This window comes from Lynx canadensis, chromosome B3 (assembly GCF_007474595.2).
Source record: "Lynx canadensis isolate LIC74 chromosome B3, mLynCan4.pri.v2, whole genome shotgun sequence".
NCBI classification, from domain to species: domain Eukaryota; kingdom Metazoa; phylum Chordata; class Mammalia; order Carnivora; family Felidae; genus Lynx; species Lynx canadensis.
The window spans coordinates 131,575,994-131,596,952 of record NC_044308.2 but is presented as its reverse complement, the minus strand read 5'-3'; the positions used below and the strand labels follow the sequence as shown (position 1 = coordinate 131,596,952).

Here is a 20,959-nt window from a genome sequence, read left to right as displayed (position 1 = left end):
CCCTTCAATGATAATAAAGCTCCCATTAATACACATGTCACTTGAGAAAGTATGTAAAAAGGACCTTCTCCGCCAGTAATCGTCTGTCATCTGGCGGCCAGGTAGCGATGCAGAGGACACGCGCAAGTATTTGTTTTTTGAACGATATATTTTGAGTAGCTGTTCGATCTGGCAAAAGCTATCTTAGTTCCTCCGCTAACTTAGGTAATTTGTCGTCTCTTTTTATCAGGCGCCAAAATTGCCAGCAGAGCCGGTCACAACCGACGCATTTTTGTGGCAGAATTCCGACCAGATTCAGATTCCCAGTTTGTCTCTGTGGGAGTCAAACACGTGAAGTTCTGGACACTGGCAGGAAGGGCTCTTCTTAGCAAAAAAGGGCTCGTGAGCACCCTGGAGGATGCCCGGATGCAGACCATGCTTGCTGTGGCGTTTGGTGCAGTATGTCTCTTAAACCGCGTGTGCTTGTGGAACTCAGTCACGGCAGTTGGACTGCTTTGAATTTTCTTGCTTCAGATAAGCCACATTCGTGTTGTCATTCATATGGCACCGTGACCCACTAACCATTCCATATGTCCCAGTCCTGCATATACTCCACCTTTCAAAATCTGGTACTTTCAGAAATCAGGGAGTAGGAAAGAAAATTAATGAGGGAGAAGGATTATAATGAAACATTTCAGTCCTTGGGCCACTGCCAGCCATGCTCAAAAGCCTTCGTTAATTTTGTAATTGTCACCCTAAGTCCCCTAAAATGTCTATCCTTCTAGTAGTTCCTCATAATCCTAAAAATTTGTCAGAATGAAGAAAGATGAATCAAGAAATGTAATTTTTCTAGTGTTTAAGGTGGTACCTGAGTTTAGGATTTCTTTTGCTCTCTATCAACTTAACTCACTGCTTATCACATAGTTGGAAGTGCTCTGGGCCAGTGCAGCTCTTTCAGAGTAGGAAGGAGAGCAAGATTCCCAGTCTTCACAGAGGGTGTTCCAGAGCAGTCCCTGCCCCCACATCCCATTGGGCTTGTGGTTTACAATCCACATCTCTAATACCCTGAGCCCTGGCCACACTTTTTAAATCCTTTGGTACATCAAAAACCTTGGTGGATTTCTGTACTAAAGTGTTTATGGGGCTGGGAGTGTAACGCACGAAGAAAATTATACTTTTAGAACCTTTAAGCACATGATTTTAACAAAAAGATCATTGAAAATGTTGGTCATACCATGTCAAACTTCCATTAAACATTTTGGGGATTCATAATATAAGATGGGTAGGGTAGTTCCTTTCCAGAAGAAAAACCCACACCTTCAAATGCTTCTGGCATTTAATTTGCCTGTGTTGACTTAACTTGTTTCACGTATAAAATTCCTTATGTACCCAGTTGCCTATTCCCAATAGAAAATAAACTTGAAGACTAAAATATTAGTCCTGATTGACTTCCGGTTAAAGCAGCAGTGAAATCAGAATGTTTTGTTACATAGCAAGATGGACTGATGTTCAGTTTAGGCCTGTTTGAACACCCTCCATGCCTAGGGTTACAAAAAAAAAAAAAAAGCAAGGGAAGTAAAATCTTGGTTTCTACGCCTAGAGCATTTACATTCTGATTGAAGATAAGGCATGAATTAATGATGCTCCTAGATGACAAGTATAATTATTGTTATCCAAATAGGTACAGAGAATATGCATGACTGCATATTCAAAGTAACATTAAATTGTTGTAGGCAGGGGCGCCTAGAGCATGCAACTCTCGATCTCGAGGTTGTGAGATTACTTTAAAAAAATTGTAGGGAAATTAAACATAGAAACTATGTTCTTGTCAGAAAGATTAAAGAAAATGTTTTGTTGTAATTCAAAATCTTACTTTCCTATTAGTTCTTTCCATATCGTTTTTGTTGAAAGATCTTGGACCAGTTGCTCTGAAAGTGAAACTAAAATGGATGAAAATAGCACATGATGCAGAATTTAATTTCTCCAGTTTCCGCATAAATGAACTCTATCAGGATTGCATTCTCAAAGTGATCTAAAGCACTATTACTTTGGGCACCTTATCAAATTTATCTTATGTTGTATTGCAGAAATGCACTGATTTTTGCCGTTTTGATTTTGAGAAATCATGGCAAATGTTAATTTCATATATAACCTCATGAATTAGTGAAATTTAAACTCATACAACATTGCTATAAGTTGTGTACGTAGTTTTACTTTCTGTGGCAAAATACTTTATCAAAACTAGTGAAATGTTATTTTCACTTCCTGTTCCTACTCTTTTTTTTCACTCTCAGTTACTGATGACCTCAAGTTATTTCTCAGGCAGCTGGAGGGAAGCAGCCTAAAGGGACGATGTAAACCAGAATTCTAAAATTTTGCATTGGAGGGAAACTTGGTGCCTGAACTCCCTCGTTTTACACATGAAAAAGCTGATAATCCTAGAGATTAAAAAACCTCACCGAAGGTTATTCCAGCAAATAAGCAACAGAATAGACTAAAAGGCCCTGACAAAACTAAACCTCAAGTTCAGACATGAACCCGTTTGCCGGGTCCATGGTTTCTCCCACTGTATCATGTTCTTTGTATCTGAGAATGTGAGGTAGGCCACACTTATGGTAGAGAATTGCATCTGTTTCAACTCTATTTGAACTTTTGATGAGTTTGTCTCCCCCTTCCCCGCTCCTTTTCAGAATAACTTGACGTTTACAGGTACCGTCAGTGGAGATGTCTGTGTGTGGAAAGATCACATATTGTGTAGGACCGTGGCCAGAGCTCACAACGGGCCTGTGTTTGCCATGTTCACCACACTGCGAGACGGACTTATTGTGACCGGAGGCAAGGAAAGGCCGTGAGTCCTGTTCCCACAGCCTGACCACACGTTCATGCACTGGGGGCTGCCTGCAGTTTGCAGTGCATTATTCTAGTTATTTCTAGACTACACGGATCATCCTCTCTGACCTTCTTCCTCATGTGCTTCACCTTTATTGCCTTTTATGTGCCTTCCTGTTGACTATTAATTTCTTAAGTCACTTCTGATTTATTTCACAGTGTAAAGACACCTTAACCCCAACAGTTGGGGCGATAGCTTATTTCTCTGAGGTATGGTTTAGGTGGTTATCGTGTAGGCAGAGAACTGATTTCCCTCATGTCTGTATGCCTGGATAAGTATTTGCTGGGGAAGAAGTGACCCATGGGAGAATCTTTGCCCTCAAACCCAGGACGTATCTTGACTGCCTGCTCTCTCCTTTTTGGCCCAAACAGACACTGAGGGGTAAGGTGCATACAGCTGGCGGCCTCAGAAAGGTGTGAGGACACTAGAAACAAACTGCCTTGTTTGCTTTTGCTTGAGGCAATCTCGTTACATAAAATACTTGTTACATAAAATTGTGTAAAACAGCCTTCAAAATTTAAGTCTAACGAAAGACGTTTTTCTGAGTGATTTGAAAACCTCCCAGAAGAAGCCAGATACTAATGGATTTTCTGCCAACATACTCCTATGCTTGTTAAAATGTAGTGTTTGCGGGGCCAGGAAGCACGCACATGTCCATCCAGGATGAGGGAACCCACCTAATCAAACACCAGTGCAGCGGCTTTTGTGTTTCACAAAAACAAACCCTGTATTGTGGTCCTGGGCGTGCTTTTCTCCTAAGACAAGCAATTCATCTAACAGAAAATAAAGGAATACATTTTTCAGTTCTCCCAAGAGAAAAACCATAAATGGGCTATGTTTTCTCTTTTCTGTCTTACCCTGACGCTGGTGTTTCCCACACGCCTTCTGTTCAGCACACCTCTGCCCATTAGTAGCCTGCTGGATGGTTTCAGTGGGTATTTTAACAATGATACGAAGGAAAGCGCACCCCTTTTGGCCATTAAAGATCTCTTCTATAGCATAGCACCTGTAATCCTGTTATCTAGCCTTACGTTTCCATTGTCATTTTAACATTAAACATCATTCTGCACATTTCCTTAATCAAGAGGATACATTATATGGGGGCGGGGGGATGTGGAGAACTAAGGAAGATTACACTCATGTCAGAAAAATGAATTTTCATCAGGTAAAATTTGCTTCAACTGAATGGCTGAAATACAGTGTATCTTAAAGTTGCCACAGAAAGTTTAGAGACTACAAAAAGTGAATATCGGGCCCCCCCCTTTTTTTTTTTTTACTGTTCTGCTTGTATAATTTAGTATTTGTTTGTAATAAAAGTGATTTGTAATAGCTCATAAAAATGCTTATTTGGCTTGGGTTGCTCTTAGGTCAAGAGAAGGAGGAGCGGTCAAGCTGTGGGATCAGGAACTGAGGCGGTGCCGAGCCTTCAGGCTGGACACGGGACAAGCCACGGACTGTGTCCGCTCCGTGTGCAGGGGCAAAGTAAGATGTTCCGAGAGCCGTTCCGGTGCAGCCAAAAGTAGAGAACGGTTATTCTTGCAGTTCCCTCGCCCTCTGCAACTTGACGAGTGACACTTGCAGAGGAGTCTGCTTGCTGGCTACGCTCTGCCTTTTCCCGGCCGCCCCCGCAGCCCCGCGGGCAGCGCCCGTGTGCCTTCTGCCTCCGGGCCACGCTTAAGATGAGAAGCTACTCCCCGGTCTCAACACAGTATTTAAACCTCCATGTTTTCTTGAGTCTACTAATTCAACTGTGGTGGGCAGAAGTGAAATTTCTTGCCAGTTGAATCAATTTTGATTACAGCAAAATTTTGTTAAATTTTATTTTTAAATGTACATTTCTTTTTTTTAACTAAAACATTTTTTTCATGTTTATTTTTGAGTGGGAGAGAGACAGCACGAGCATGGGAGGGGCAGAGAGGGAGACAGAATCCAAAGCAGGCTCCAGGCCTTGAGCTGTCAGCACAGAGCCCAGCGTGGGGCCCGAACCCACAAACTGTGAGATCATGACCCGAGCCGAAGTCTGATATTTAACCGACTGAGCCACCTAGGTGCCCCAATGCTCATTATTTTTGAGAGAGAGAGCGCAAGAATGGGGAGGGCAGAGAGGGAGGGAGACAGAGGATCCAAAGTGGGCTCCACACTGACAGCACAGAGTCCGAGGTGAAGCTTGAACTCATGAAATATATCATGACCTGAGCCAAAGGCAGACACTCAAGTGACTGAGCCCCCCAGGCACCTTAATTTTATAAGTACTCAACCCCCCGCCAAGCATGGGGCTCAAACTCAAAACCCCCAACATCAAGAGTCGTATGCTCTACCCAGCCACCCTTTTTTTAAAAAAACATTCATTCCTATAAAAAATTTGGACCATGCATGCACTGGCAATAAGTGTATTTATAAATTATACACATGTATTATCTTCAGTCCATGTATTAATTAGGCTTTTATTTATACTTCTTTTTTGTTTTTTGAAGTTTAGTTTGGAGAGCAAGCGAGACATGAACAGGGGAGGGGCAGAGAGAGAGGGAGACGCAGAATCGAAGCAGGCTCCAGCTGTCAGCAGAGAGCCTGACACGGGTCTCAGACTCACGAGCAAGGAGATCATGACCTGAGTCGAAGTCAGACGCTCAACTGACCGAGCCACCCAGACACTGCTATTTATACTTTTTAACTAAAATGTAATACTTTCTTCCTGTATCCCAGCGCACTTGCACCTCTTTGGAGATCGTCAGATTAAAATATAGTCAAAGTCAGGGCTCTGTCTTAGAGAATAGTTCTGTTTTTTGGCAGACTCGGGGCTCTTGCAGATGCGCCTCTAGTCAAAGAAAAACCTCATGAGCTAATGATGGGCTTGCTACTGTGTTAGTTCAAAGCAAAAAGTTCTCTGAAAGGTCAGTAGGGTCCTTAAGTTATTAAAAGACATTGCTGTAATTACGATAAATATATCAATCCCCTTGTGTTTCAGGGCAAGATCCTAGTTGGGACAAGGAGTGCGGAGATCATCGAAGTTGGAGAGAAAAATGCAGCCTGCAATATTTTAGTTAATGGTCATGTGGATGGGCCCATATGGGGACTAGTGACACATCCCTCCAGGGATTTTTTCCTTTCTGCCGCAGAAGATGGGACAGTGAGACTCTGGGATATTGCTGATAAAGTAGGTACAAACAGTTTCTGGCTTTTTTTCTTTTAAGTTACAATTTCTAAGGAGAGTGTAAGTCCCAAATTGCTAGCACAATTTGAGAAGAACTATTTGAGAATTATGTTGAAAAGGAACTGGTTTACTTTGTAAGTACTTAATGTAGTTTTCTCTGGCTCTTTTGGTTCTTATGCAGAAGATGTTAAACAAAGTGAACTTGGGACATGCTGCTCGGACCGTGTGTTATAGCCCTGAAGGGGATATGGTGGCTATCGGAATGAAAAATGGAGAATTTATTATTTTACTGGTGAGCTCCCTAAAAATATGGGGAAAGAAGAGAGATAGACGATGTTCAATCCATGATATCAGGTTAGTCAACAAATGGAATAGAATTTCTAGTATATGTATTCTTAAATGACCCGGGTTGCATTTGAAAACAGGTCCTCATTAGTGCCTATAGCATTTTATCACATCATCACTTGTATGCTGAAATATGGCTGTTTGTGTACTTCTTGCCGAATTATTAATCTAGTGGCATCAACCACAGTGCCTTATAAGAGCACGTACTCAGGGAACGCTTGTCGATGAAGCGTCACACTGGACAGGTCCAGCAAGTTCATCCTGCCAAGAATGATCTTCTGCTGTACCGAAGAGAGCCATCTGTCCTGTAGACGTCAGCCTGGAAACTAAAGCTGCAACCCCAACCCTCAACTGCATAGTTACTCGTTTAATTAACACCCATCAAACATCTATGCCCCAGAATCTGAATTAATTAAACTTTAAACTTTTCTTGAACCTTTATATTCCAGTGCTTAAGCTTATCTGGACAGTGGCTACCATTTACCAAGTGCCTCTGTGTGATCAAGATGGATTACTGAATCTGCTCGCACCCTTCACCGTAAAACCCTTTTACAAATGAAACCGTCCTCAGGACTTCACTATATAAACTTTATAGGTCCCCCATTCCCCTCAAGAACCTGCGTTGTCCCAGATCATTTCCCATGATCACTAGGCATATACTTGTGTCTTCAAGTAACTTCTTCCAAGCTTCAAATAGTGTACCTTCACCAGATAACCTGAGGGGACTTAAGCAGGTCTGTGTCCTTTGCTGTTAAGATACCATGATTCCAGATGAAAGAAACCTATCTTGGTGAATTTGGCGAACTATGTAACTTAGGAATTATGTAATTGTTAGTAGCTTTTTCAAAACCTACACTTTTAAGGGAATTGGCACTTGAAATAACATGTAAATTTTGTTCCACGTAACACAAATAGAATCTCCATACACACAAATCAGTTGTGTCCACCAGGTAAATCTGCTTGAGGCCAGATCACACACATACTTGTTTTTGAGGTAGAATGGAAGTTACTGGTCTTAAATATTTATGATTTCATGTGTGCTGATGTATCTTTCACATATTTTATTACCTCTCCAGATTTAGTCCGGATTCCCGGTTTCTGGCAGTGGGTTCTAGTGAGAACTCGGTGGATTTTTATGACCTAACATTGGGCCCCACCCTTAACAGAATCAGTTACTGCAGAGACATTCCCAGCTTTGTCATTCAAATGGACTTCTCTGCAGATAGCAGATATCTCCAGGTACAGTACCTGTGTCCTACATCCAGTTCACAGTAGCTGTTTTTACATTGTTAAGTGGATGCATTTAAAACTCCTGAGTTTCAGAGGGGCACCTGGCCGGCTCAGTCAGCAGAGCATGGGATTCTTGATCTCAGGGCCGTGAATTCGAGCCCCACATTGGGCGAGAGCTTCCTGAAAAAACTCCCGAGTTCCAGAGCTTCTGAACTCTTGCCTTTGTTTACTCTTCACTGTTTCTGCATTCTTTAATATCCTGTTCTTCTCAGATCTTTTCTCCGTCTTCTTCTGACAGATTTTTGTAGTCATTAATGTTCTTAATGTTGGAAATGTAAATGAAATAGCACGCTTTGCTAGTATACTCTAGCCTTCTGATGTGTCTCTCGAATTAATGGAATTCTTGTCCCATTTTAATACGCTGAAAGGTCTCCACTGGTTGCTATAAACGACATGTCTATGAAGTGCCTTCAGGAAAACCTGTTCTGGATCAGGCCACCATGGACAGAATTACTTGGGCCACATGGACTAGGTAAACTAGAAAATCCTGCTTCTGAACAGTTAGAGCCATTCCACTAGGAAACAGTGGTCAAGTTCTAAGTTTGTTACTGTTTCCCGAGTTCTTCCTAAGAGAAGAATGATATGCTCATGCTGGGACTCCTTGTGACCGGACATATTCTCATGCTTTATCAAGGTTAAAAGCCTTTGAAGATACCCTGATATTTTCCTTAACATATTAGGTTTAGTAACCAGCAATAAAAACACATACTGGGTACTGTGAAGCAATCCTATCATTTCTCTACCTAAAGGAATGCAATCTTGCAGCTGTTAGAAATGAAATCCTACAGATTTGCTGTGTAACAGATAACCATGAGTATCCATCTTTTTAATCCATCAAATTCCTGTAGCATAAGCATCTTTATTAATTTTAAAGAACATAATTAAGTAGAAATTAATTACCAAAAACCTTTTTCAGTGTAGTACATCTGTTTGCTATTGTACATTTTCTTTATTCCTTCCCTCTAGTATTCTAGGAGATGAAGTTCTGGGAATCTGGTCCAGACATGCTGAGAAAGCCAATGTCAACTGTGCCTGCGTATCTCATTCAGGAATCAGCCTTGTAACAGGAGATGACTTTGGGATGGTTAAGTTATTTGACTTCCCATGTCCTGAAAAATTTGTAAGTTTGTGTTTGGTTTTGTTTTTGATGTAGTTTTCTAGCTTAGACATCTGATCATTAGTACTTCTTCCATAATTTAATAGCTAAACATGTTAGTCTCCTGGTTTAGAAACACTTAATTTTCGTTCCTAAGGTTTTTTCAAAACGAAAAATAAAAGCTTTTAGAAATTATCTCCCCGTGCCCAAGTAACACCATCTTTGCAAACTATCCTAATAGAGCTGTGATTATTAGACTTTTATTAAACCTTTAATCTATTTCCAAGTTTCAAATTCTCTTCCTCAAAGGAAAATGTTCAGAGTGCCTGGAGACATCTGACTGCTCAAAACGCCTGGTCTGTTAAGGTGCAGATCCATTACTAACTCTGAAAAAGCAATGTTTATTTATTTTGAGAAAGTACTCAAGCAGGGGAGGGGCAGAGAGAGAGAGGGAGAGATTGAGAACCCCAAGCAGGCTCCACACTGTTAGGACAGAGCCCAATAGGGTGCTCAGTCTCATGAACTTGTGAGATCATGACCTGAGTCGTAATCACGAGCTGGACGCTTAACTGACTGAGCCACCCAGGTGCTTGTAAAAAAGCATCTAATAACGCTGCGTGTGGTCTGAAGAGCCTACTCTCTCCGCAGCCCGTGATGGAGACGGGGTTCCGGACAGGAACCTTTGATTTTCACGTGCCTCACACATCCTAAGCTTTCTTTTTCGTTGTTTTTTCAGGCAAAGCACAAAAGGTTCTTGGGTCATTCACCTCACGTGACCAATATTCGATTTACCAGTGGTGATCGGCATGTCGTTAGCGCAGGAGGTGATGACTGCAGGTTGGTAACTTTCCTAGCCAGAGAAGAACAGACTATCTTTAGTTCTATGAAGAGATCTAATATCACTATATAACTGGGTAGCTGGTTCTGTGGAGTCACGTACTATGAAAATACAGAATAAAATGAATTAATGAGAATTTTTATACATGTCATGATTTGAAAGCTCATTAAAAAACTGAAAATCTAGAAATATAATGAACTCACTGCATTTTTTTTATTGCAGTTTATTTGTCTGGAAATGTGTACATATGCCTCACTAAAAGATACGGATGCTGAGAAGACTGTATAAACTAACAGCCTTGAGAGACCAGAATTACAGACGAGGAAAAAAAAAAAAAAGGCAAACAGAACCAAACCCTGCATGGGCAAGTGGTGCTAACTTAGGATTGTAACAGGGATAATGCCCAGAGTCATCAAAGTAGAAGACAGATAAGTTCAAGATACTTGCTGTGTGCACTGGGAGAACTGTCCATAATCCACACACTGCCAGACGGTTACATTTCAAGGAAGGATGGAAAAAACACTTGGTGAAAGCCAGCCCTGTTTGGGGGGGGGAGGGTGCAGACTTGGCAGACCTGCTGGGGAGGTTGACAGGACCGCGCTTCTCAAAAAACAACAACAAAGCAAGACCTTAAAAACCCAACTTGCATAGTTTTCATCTTTTTAAGCAAACAGTTTTTCTTCTTTAGAATTTCTAGTTTATTTTTAAGGTTCATTATTTAATGACTTATTCTTTTCCTCGTGTTTACATAAGGAAAGAAAACACACCATCACCCTAAAGGATCACAGCTTTTAAAAGGTGAACAATTATTTTCCCTAAGGAAACACACACAAGCTTTACCGGAGAAGATAATGCTACTTAAGCATCAATAAACCTCTTTTTATAAAGGACACTTTTCTCCTGACAGTTTTAAATTCAGGAACAAATCCAAAGTTAGTAGTATATGAGCACTACATTTTCATGGTTGAGCTGTCGATCCTTTAATGTTCACAAGTCCTCTCTCTAGCTGAAATACTAGAACATGATTATAGCTTCATCAATGAGAAAGTAGTATGCTGAACAGTCCTTTCCAGTGGTTAAAGGTTTAGAGAGCAGTAGTAGTTAACCGGGAGAGCATACTGAATATTTAAAGATGTAGTCTAGTAGAAACACCTGTTTAACATGTACACTGAAATGTTCAAGGTCACATTTACAAAGTTAAACAATTTAGTAGCTCTTGGAAGTTTTTATAGCTTTTGTTTCTATTTAAAAAATTTACTAATTAGCTGTATGCCACCCCATAGGCTGACTTCCAGAAGGAATGAATACAGGTCCACTTGTAACACTTGTCTATTAAAATTCCTTTTTGGTGGATTAGGGCTGAACTGTTAGATCTTTATCCCTATTCACTTCAATGCTGCCAAAGATCAGTACTTGCCGTTCAGGAATTTGCTGTTTAGCCTGTCTGTAGTTTCCTGAAGATTGGAGATTATGTAGATTGCTATTTAAAAATATATTTTTCTAAGTGTGAAAAAGTTTAAAATGCTCTACTGGTCATATGAATTATTTTAATGTGTTAATTATCTTTGTAGCATAATAGACCCCTTCAGGTTCTGGAAATCTCAGTTTGGCCTGAGCTCGATTTTGTATGCCCAACACCTTGGAAATACTAAAAACAGAAATAGCTTAATCATATCACAGAAAGCCTAACCGGTGATTGAACATGGTCAGTTTTAAAGCTCTGAATTGTAGCTGTTGTCTGAAGGACTGATTAAGGCATGATTAAGCTCGAAACATAAGCTCATAGTCACATCAATGGATTCTCCCAAATTGAGCCAAATTTTAGAAATATGCTAATATTAAATTTCTATCCATGTATATTATAAAGGGGCTCAATAAATTAAAGAAATTTCCCTGAACCACCCTCTCCCTTCCCGTTTTTGAGCCTGTTGCACTTTCAAACTTTCCTTCTGAGCCAGGTTTGCTAGCTTTTGGCTAAAGAGAAATCCCATTTCGTGGTACAGGTAGAAACTCTAGTAATAACCGTAACAAAGTATAAGGCATAGAGCACAAAAATGCTTCCACTGCGTTTTTGTTCCAGCGGCCAGCCTACTAAGCCAGCCTTAATCCCTGCTGTCAGCTTCAGGACTCAAACTGTGGATTTTAAGTAGTTACCCCACAACCACCTTGTTTGTACCAGCCATCAGCTAAGGGAAGGTGAGTAACCGTGGTAGGTTATGAAGATTCTGCCCTGTGTTATTTTTTTAACCCAGAGATTTACTTTTATGTGCAGTATTTGACTAAGCTCCCGAATTTGTAACTTGAGAGTCCTGGCACATTTGGTCCTGTTTCTGTGTATAAACGCACGCCAAAGCACACCGTGCACGCTCGTGCCACTCGCTGCACACCACCGGCCACAGGTGTTCCTTTCCTTCTGGTGGTTCTTTTTCATGGTGGTTCACGTTAGACCAAGTTATCCAACAGATGTAGAGTCAACCTCAGCTTGCCTGTAAACCAGAGCAGCTGAAGGTAACAAACTCTTAAATGTATTCCCAGGCAGTGTTTATTAAATGGCAAAAAAAAACAAAAAAAACAAAAACCTGCTTTTAGCACGTCACTGACTTGTGAGATGGTTGAACCAAACTTAGGCCGTTTCCCGTTTATGTTCTTTGTAGTGAAATTAGGAAAATGCAACTATATGCCATTTATAAATGATGTTACTAAAAGTCTTAAAATTTCTATAAATACAACTTAAATTTCTTCTGCAAAGACATAAAGCTCAATCTTGAGTAGCACTGGAATGAACAAATGCCTTAAATTCAGAGGAGTCAACTTTTTAGACTGAAGCAGAATGGTCATTTCACCCCAGCCTAACTACGTGAGGGCTCTGTCTTTCCCTACCAATCAGCACAGCGAAGTGCAACTTACAAATGGTTTAATAATTGGTTCTTTCTTCTACCCATGGAAAAGCAATGGCCTCAAAACAGACTGGTTTCATGCTCTTAAACATGGACTTTTTACACATGCTGTTTTATTATCCCTTGGGTATATAACTAATGAACTTTTAAGTTAGTTTAATTTGGTCCTGAGAATGTTTGGGTCTTTATCTCTTTTGCATTAGTTCACTCTGTTCCAACCAACTTTTAGCTTTTTTTTTTAAAAACTGCTGTACATCAAGTCTTTAAAATCAGTGATCCGTTATTTAATTCTAAAGCATCTGACACTTCTTGCCTTAACTATTTTAAAAACCACACACAGAAAACTGGGTGTTGATTCAATAGTCCAAAAGTTTAGTCCTACTTTGCAGTTTACCCATCTGATTTCTGTAATTAGTCATTGAAAATATACTATTTAAATCTAATTTTTACATTAAAAAAATTTTCTGTGGATTTCTGAAAATGTTATTTTTCAGAATGTGAAAATACATGTATAATCTTGTGAGTTTAAAGTCTGTTTTCTGATACCTTCTGTATATAGAACTGTAAAAAAAAAAAATTTGTATAATTTTGTGATAAAATGCATTCCCAAAATATTTATTTAAAAAGTGTATGTTAACAGTAAAGCATTTGAAGGAACTGTTCCTGTTGTTTTGCACTTGCCATCGCAGCTGGCTTTCCCGGACACTGGTAAGGGACCAGCTATTTGGGAACCATTCACCAAAGCATCACTCAAGCCCAAAAGCCATGCTTTTCAAACTAAATTCTCTTGAAATTAAAAAGGACTGAATGACTTTTTTCAGCTGCCTCCACACTTCTGGCCACTCCTGTTTTCACAGTGGATAGCCCTTGGGAAAAGTGAGTGCAATCCAACTTTAGAGTTAGAATGCTCCTCTTACTAAACATGTATCAACATCATAGCCCCGGAGTGGATTATCAGCACTGACAATATCACCACACTGTAAATGCTGAGACTGAAATTGCAGTGTACAAACAAGCCTCAAAGGTTTTAATGGAATTTAGCTTTTCCTTTAAACTGTCTTTTCACAGTCAAAACAAACAAAAAACACCCAATGTTAAAACCACTTAATAAACTTACAAACTAGAAAAATTAGACACTTCAGATAGGCAATAAACTTCATATTATGAAAGCAATATATATTCCAAGTTTCAAAGGTTTGACAAGTTCTGCAGAGTATCTTTCATCAGTAGATGGAAACTTTCAAACTCCACAATCTTCTCCCAAGTAGCACTGTCATTCACTGAATAAAAAAAAATTTTTAATTAATGCCTTACATCCATATATACATATACACACACACCTAGTTATTAAGATGATTTTCACACAATGAACATCTGTTCGACAGATTTACAATATAAGTACCAGATTTTTTTTACAAAAAATTCAATCGTATAAGGTAATGACATGTATTTAATTTCACAGGCCACACTAAAACTCTGTGAAATAATGCTAACAAAACGGATGTTAGATTTGTAAGCAGTATATATTCAGAAGGCAAATCTCAGCTGGAGATTACCTAAGTGAATAAGCAACCACTGGTAAAACAATTTCCAAAAGACCCTGTGTAATGAAACAGCAGAGAAAAAAATCAAAGTGATCATTTCTCCCAAATCTGTAGATTTCTAATCTTTACCTGGTTTGAGGTCGAATCCATTTCAAGGCATGTCGTGGCGGTACAGTGATGGTGGGATGATAAAATGTGCAGTCAGGTCTGGTACACTGAGTGTTAAATCTGCAGTGCTAAATACAGAGTTTCAACATTTTTTAAAAAAGGCAATTTGAGAGAGACATATAGTCTAATAATATTTTAATACGGAAACCTTGAAAAATGAACCTCCCTCCCCCAAGACACAAAATCCTAGTCAAAGAGTAACAGTAAGTTATCCGGCAGATGATAAAAACTTCTAACCACCCTGCACATCTGACCCAACATCCCTTACAGTATCCATCCTTCACTGGACACCCTCATTTATGGCCCAAATGCAGTTGGGGGAAGTGAAAGTCTTTCATAATGGCCTTCAGGGTTCAATTTCAGATCATTTCACCCTGAGCAACTAAAACAGGTGGAGATACATCGATCTTTAGCACACAGAGTGAAAACCGACAGGACAAGTTTGGATGGTATTAAGTGGCACCACCAATTTCATCATTGCAGTTTCTGACACGAGGTGGGAGAAAAACACACCCATAGGCTTCGGGGCAGAGAAGAATGGAAACTAAGCAAAGGGGAGCTTCACTCTGAGAGCTCACAATACTGACATTAGTTTCAGACCACTTGTCCTAAGGAGCCAAACAGTGGCTCACCCGACAGCCAAGAAAGAATTTAAATCATGACCTTAACAAAAATGAGGATCCAGGGAGTGTGGGTGGGGGGACCATGGATACCCAAGACATTCAATTTGCTAGTGATCTTGCAGGTCTCAGAATTAAGAGTTATCACTGAATCATTTTGGGGAAAATGAAAATTCTTACTTTTGGATGATAGAAGGGACATTCCATTTTCTTACAAGCAGGGAAATAACGGCACAGCTGACTACTAGAAGGTGGTGCTGGTGTTGTAACTGCTGACAAAGATAAGAACAAAGACTGATCGAATTTGGCAAAATAATCTGTCATGCAGTCTTCTGATGTTTTTATGGCAACAGTTATAAAATTAAAATGAGGTGGGGCTGGGGCGCCTGGGTGGCTCAGTGGGTTAAGCGTCCGACTTCGGCTCGGATCATGACCTCTCCGTTCCTGAGTTTGAGCCCTGTGTCGGGCTCTGGGCTGACAGCTCAGAGCCTGGAGCCTGCTTCGGATTCTGTGTCTCATTCTCTCTCTGCCCCTCCCCCACTTGCGCTCTCTCAAAAATAAATGTAAAAAAAAAAAAAAATTGAGGTGGGGCTCAGATGGTTTAGCGTTGTCCAACTCTTGACTTGAGCTCAGATCACGATCTCATGGTTCATGGGATCGAGCCCCCTGGCAGGATCTACACCGACAGCAGAGCCTGCTTGGGATTCTCTCTCTCCCTCTTTCTCAAAAGTGATTTATATATTAGAGAAAATACTTCAGAATGCTACTGGACAGACACACTTGCTCTTTGAAGACTGGTTAAGTGATTCTGGCACAATTCCTAAAAATAAACTCATATAAAATCACAAATGTCATCTTCCACCTAAATGTAGTAGTGCACAGGGTCACATACCTGGTTTTAGAGGCAGTACTGGAATTCTTCTACTCATATGAGTGAAGGGACAATCTGGTTTAGTACATTTTGCATCATATTTACAATTTGGATGAACAAACAAACACTTCTCAGCAAATTTACAATTGGGGAAGGCTCTATAAAACAAAAACAGTCACATTTACTTTTCTCAACGCATGATCAGTTTTTTTGTAGAGAGGCTCCTTATACCCCATCACTACTTGTTTTGAGAAACACAGAATAGAAAAAAAGGGAAACTCAATTTTTTGAAGTAAACTCTACACCCAACATGCGGCTTGAACTCACAACCCCGAGATCAACAGTCACACTGCTCTTCCAACTGAGCCTGCCAGGCTCCCTGGGAAACTCAACTTTTAAGTGAGCGCAGATTTCAAAACAGAACATAGAAGTTTATCCGAAAGCCGAGGGTAATAACAGATTTTCGACTCAAGCAAGCCACCACCATGAAAGACAAAACAGTTTCTTATGGTAAGAATTCACACCACATACTCTGTCAGATCCATGTCTACAATCTTTTATGAATAAACTCAATATACTGGGCACAATATATGTGCAAGGCATTGCTACACAAAACAGACTCCTTCTCTGGTCTCCCTCTATGGACATCCATATCATTCTCACATCAAAATTTCCTTAAAGAAGTTAAAACACAGAGGAGCGTCTGGGTGGCTCAGTTGAGCATCCAATGCTTGATTTCGGTGCAGGTCATGATCCCAGGGTTGTGGGACTGAGCCCTGTGTTGGGCTCGGTGATAAATGTGGAGCCTGCTTAGGATTCTCTCTCTTCCTCTGCCCCTCTCCCCCCACTTGCAGTGTCTCTCTAAAATAAATTAAAATTGAAGTTAAAAAAAAATTACATGGAGAGATTCCACCTCTAGGGCCAAAAAAAAATTTTTTTGTTTTAATCTAAAAGCCACCTCTCAAAGCTCATGACACTGAATCAGCCAACTTCTAAGGAAAAATTATACCCAAGTCCAAAATGTTTTATCATTGCCTGTGACTATTTTTTTCTCCAATGTCTTAATAGCGGTGTATGTACACAATGCGTACAAACCAGGGCACTTACATACCTATCTCTTTAACGTGCAGAAGACTTCTCCCCCATCTCTCTACTCTGCCAAACACACACACACGTATGCTATTCTGGGAGGGCAATGGTTAAGTGTTACTGCAGTTAGTTACAAAGGTCAAACTTGTCCACAGGAAAGAAAAAAACCAGAATAAGCTCTAAGATCTAGAATTAACCCTGAAAATCAGCCATCAGCTTGCTGCTACTCACTTGCAAGGTGAAACAGGATGATGGTAAGCACACTCATCCCCATTTTTACAGGCAGGCCAGTACTTGCAACGCTCCAGAAGTTTTTCTGGTTTCTGGGCCACACTCAGTTCACTCATCTCAGCTAGAACCGGGAAAAGAATTAAAAGTATCTCATTAATTATGATCAATTCAGTACACAGCACCTTTAGTACATTTCCCTCAAAACCCAGGCTCAAACTCTTACATTCCTCTAGGTGCAGAGTCAGAAAAGAAACGAGTCCGATAATCTGGTTAACACAGATGACAGCCTGCTATATAAGGTCACCGGGAAGTAGGCTGAAGTTCTCACCACGAAGAGCAAAGTACTCAGGGTTAGCTAAGTACCCCCAAACCCCAATTCCCAGTATTATTTCAGAGCCAAATTAAATGGGAAAGAGAGGGAAGAACGTCAAGTAGGGAGCCAATCAAATGAAAGGAAAACTGGAAACACAAAGTGATAGACAATGTGAACAAATTCTCACATTCAGACAAGACCAGGTGTAGTTCAAACACGGAAATCTTCCCACTCACCGAGGTATATACGCAGTTAGTTCTAAGTCCAGTTAATAAGAAACTCACATCAACGTGAGGAGAAGTTTTTGGCCTAAAATGGGTCACAAATGCCATTACCCACGGGGGCCTCACAGACCACTGACAGTGAGCCTGGCTGGGTGTGAGATGCACGGTGGCAGAAAGCCTTGGTGTGAAGGAAACAAAGGTGGGGAAGAGCAGCCTGGAGAGCAAGTGCTTGTGCCATTCACGGGGCTCCCTGCCATCCCTTGCGAGGTCATGTCCAATGACCATGTCAATCACTAGGGTGTGGGAAAGTGAGCCCCGTGTTGCCAGATTCTCTCCTGATTCAGAAAACCAAAAACCTTCTTATGTGACATAAATTTTAAACGCTGGCAACTAACGCACATTTAAAACACAGAATAGCCAAATAAAATTATACCTAAAGGCCGTAATAACCTGCCAACTCCCAGCCCAACACACCCTAGCTTTAAAAAAAAAAAAAAAAAAAAAAAAAGCCTCAAAGCCTCATGGATGGATGTTACATGTTATGGTTCACATTCTCATTTATGAAAGCAAATACCACTTCAACCACATTGCTCTAGTCCTCTTGCCCGAGGTCAGGCAGTTCAAATGTGGCTCTGTAACTTAGCTGAGCCAGACACTTGCGGCAAGTCTTACCTAGTACAACTTCAGTTCCCTCATTTATGCAAAAAGAATATAATGTCATCCTTAAGAGTTTTAGATTGAATGAAACAAAAATGCCAAAGAGGCAACCAGTCAAACCTGAACAGCGCAGCAGCTAGTATCCTATGATACTAGAATTTAATGACCCAGTGACCCAATCTCAGTCTTCATTACAGGAGAACAAGGAACACAAAACCAGTCCTGGAGCCCAGAGAAGGACCATCAAAGATAAAACTATGCCTAATATATAGTTTCCCATGCTACTTTAGAAGTGGTAAAAGCCACCAGTATATAAAGGTATCCTTAGTCTGGGGGCACCTGGGTGGCTCAGTTGGCTGAGTGTCGGACATGGGCTCAGGTCATGATCTCACGGTTTGTGAGTTCGAGGCCCACAACGGGTTTGCTGTCGTCAGCGCAGAGCCTGCTTCAGATCTTCAGTTCCCCCTTCTCTCTGTCCCTCCCCATTCATACTCTCAAAAATAAAGAAAACATTAAAAACAAGAAAGGTATCCTTAGTCTCAAATAAAATCTCGTATGGCTGGAAAGAGCAGTTTTCTCCAATTTCAAGTGTTTCTAGCCTCCTGTCTGCAGAGAATGCGTCTTACCCTCCTCCTGAAAAAACATACTTTACACTATGGTATATACGTGAGAACCCAGGCCAAATGAAGTCAATTTGGCCCAGGTCAATTGAAGAATACCCAAGAGCAGAGTGGCTGGAAAATGCAGTAGATACTCATGGGCTGTATTAAAGAAGTTAAATACTTTACAAGGAAACGTGATCTAATGGAAACGTTAAGTCACATATACAGAGGTCATGACTCTGGTTTTCCCCAACACTTACTTCATGATCCGTTAAAACTTTTCCTGTTTGAGATTAGGCAAATTCACTTTTTATTGCAAGCCATAATATCTGTGCTGCCATTTAATGGCTAGGGGCAGAGGGGGACTGCGGTTGACAGCATCCTTGAAACACTGGACAAAAGCCAGCAAAAGAAATCACAAAAGTTTCAAACTCCCTGCTTAGAGTGGGGAGAGCAAGAAAGACCAGAGCCTCTCTGCGAGGCCTCACTTCAGTTCTAACTACTACAAAGATTCATCCTTGAGAAGCAAACACTTGAGTCCCAGATCAAAGCAGCGGTAAAGGAGGCTCACCGCTCATCACAGCTGTCTCCATAATGGCCATGGCACTTGTGAAACCTAGGCAAGAAGTTTGACTAACATGTTATTTAGAGCGTCACTGCTATGACATATACATCAGTAAAGCCTCATGTGGACATCTACATTTAAACAAAATTAGACCCTAACGTACATAAGCTACCAATTTTTCTCTCATTTTTAGACAAAATATACAAGGTCAATAAATCTGTACTGCGGGACTACGGTAGTTCTTAAGCACCTTGGTACCATTAAAAATTTTTTCTTTCTTTTGATAGGGTCAGACTTTCAACTCCCTCCACTAATCAAAGCCATGACATTACATTATTGACTCGGCAGAAAAAGCATTCTCTTCAACAGTAGTTACGTCCTCCCTCACTCATCATCTCCCCCTAAAGGCTATTATATTTTTATCGACTGAAAAAGAGATTTAATACATCTTCATGTCTCTGCCAAGAAAAGCATTAACTTGGAAGAATATCAAAACCCATTACTGTTTTTACTTTGATGCTATTCATTTTACGCTTCAGTAATTGTCTCCCCTACCAATGAAGGTGTTTCTACAAATTTCAGAAGACAGGAGGAACACGACTACCATTCCCTGTCACCAATGACAGCGTTCGGCAGTGCGTGCACTCGCCACTGGATCCAGCGAGAGAAGAACAGTGAGTGATAGAGGTTCATCTGCCTGAAAGCGTACTGTTACCAGCACTGTTCATTTCACTTCTAAATACTATGCTTTGATATTAACTTAAACATAAGGTTTTTGCTAAACCTCCAGGAAGTGTCTTGACAGAGTAGGTGAGAAACTCCTTTCAAGGGAATTTCATTGAGGTAAAAAATAGCATCAACATCCTAATTAATTTTTCTGTCAAGTTAACTACAGGAGAGACTACTGCTGTTACAAAGGGAAAGTAACAGGTACAGTTTCTACAGGGAAAAAAAAGCGCACCGGGTAGAAAGAGGGATGGTTCACCCTTTCGCGAGCACAGCTGAGAGACACTTTTTGCCTCTCACGGCCGAGCTCCACTGTGGCCCTGGTGTAATAGCCCACTACCAGACACACACACAGGACAGTCTCAAATTGAACTAGTATTTTGTCTGAGAGAAGAGACTAGGCCACTACTGGATTACAAATAAAAGCAAGGCCTCCAACCAATATGCATTCAAGGTAGAGAGACAAGCCCCAGATTTCCTTCACAATGCCAGCACCCTGGAAAGGGAAAATCTGAGCTCTCAACACACCATTTGCAAAGCTACCATTTGGGTCATCAAGCTGCCTGCTCATCAACTGCAACTGCTGTGGGTGGAGGAGACCTCTGAGTCCCTTGCTCGCGGCTGCAGTTTGGTTTACAGGTTTCATTCCTTCAAAGCACATGTCCTCCTCTTGATCTGACATGTATCCTGGGGGGCTGGGGACACCATCCAGCGTCACTATAAACTTGGGACTTGCAGGTTTATCTGGTTGTACAAGATCTCTGCCAGACAGATAGAAAATACCAGAGAATTAGGGAAACAAACACAAAACGCTGAGCCTCCTACAGTGCTCTTCAGCAGAACTATCGCTCCCTTACTTGTTG

The 20,959-nt window shown here is 40.8% G+C and overlaps 2 protein-coding genes across 9 annotated transcripts in view; one reads left to right on the top strand and one right to left on the bottom strand.

Moving 5' to 3' along the window:
- EML5 (EMAP like 5) overlaps nucleotides 1–9,927 on the top strand; it is a 179,326-nt gene extending 169,399 nt beyond the window's left edge. For both annotated transcript variants that reach the window (XM_030319747.1, XM_032593437.1), the window contains 10 exons: nucleotides 230–438; nucleotides 2,670–2,827; nucleotides 4,237–4,351; nucleotides 5,835–6,023; nucleotides 6,202–6,374; nucleotides 7,442–7,604; nucleotides 8,024–8,127; nucleotides 8,622–8,775; nucleotides 9,488–9,588; nucleotides 9,812–9,927. In XM_030319747.1, the coding sequence (XP_030175607.1) occupies nucleotides 230–438; nucleotides 2,670–2,827; nucleotides 4,237–4,351; nucleotides 5,835–6,023; nucleotides 6,202–6,374; nucleotides 7,442–7,604; nucleotides 8,024–8,127; nucleotides 8,622–8,775; nucleotides 9,488–9,588; nucleotides 9,812–9,848 (1,403 nt within the window). In that variant the 3' untranslated portion in view covers nucleotides 9,849–9,927. The remainder of the gene's footprint in view (nucleotides 1–229; nucleotides 439–2,669; nucleotides 2,828–4,236; nucleotides 4,352–5,834; nucleotides 6,024–6,201; nucleotides 6,375–7,441; nucleotides 7,605–8,023; nucleotides 8,128–8,621; nucleotides 8,776–9,487; nucleotides 9,589–9,811) is intronic.
- A 342-nt stretch (nucleotides 9,928–10,269) lies between these two features.
- The window catches only part of ZC3H14 (zinc finger CCCH-type containing 14), a 50,506-nt gene continuing 39,816 nt past the window's right edge, over nucleotides 10,270–20,959 (bottom strand). For 2 of the 7 annotated variants that reach the window (XM_030319750.1, XM_030319754.1), the window contains 6 exons: nucleotides 20,625–20,857; nucleotides 17,010–17,130; nucleotides 15,711–15,847; nucleotides 14,999–15,090; nucleotides 14,160–14,266; nucleotides 10,270–13,766 (listed from right to left, as the gene is read on the bottom strand). In XM_030319750.1, coding sequence (XP_030175610.1) covers nucleotides 13,760–13,766; nucleotides 14,160–14,266; nucleotides 14,999–15,090; nucleotides 15,711–15,847; nucleotides 17,010–17,130; nucleotides 20,625–20,857 — 697 coding nt within the window. In that variant the 3' untranslated portion in view covers nucleotides 10,270–13,759. The remainder of the gene's footprint in view (nucleotides 13,767–14,159; nucleotides 14,267–14,998; nucleotides 15,091–15,710; nucleotides 15,848–17,009; nucleotides 17,131–20,624; nucleotides 20,858–20,959) is intronic. The other 5 variants (XM_030319751.1, XM_030319752.1, XM_030319753.1 and 2 more) reach the window with 5 other exon arrangements.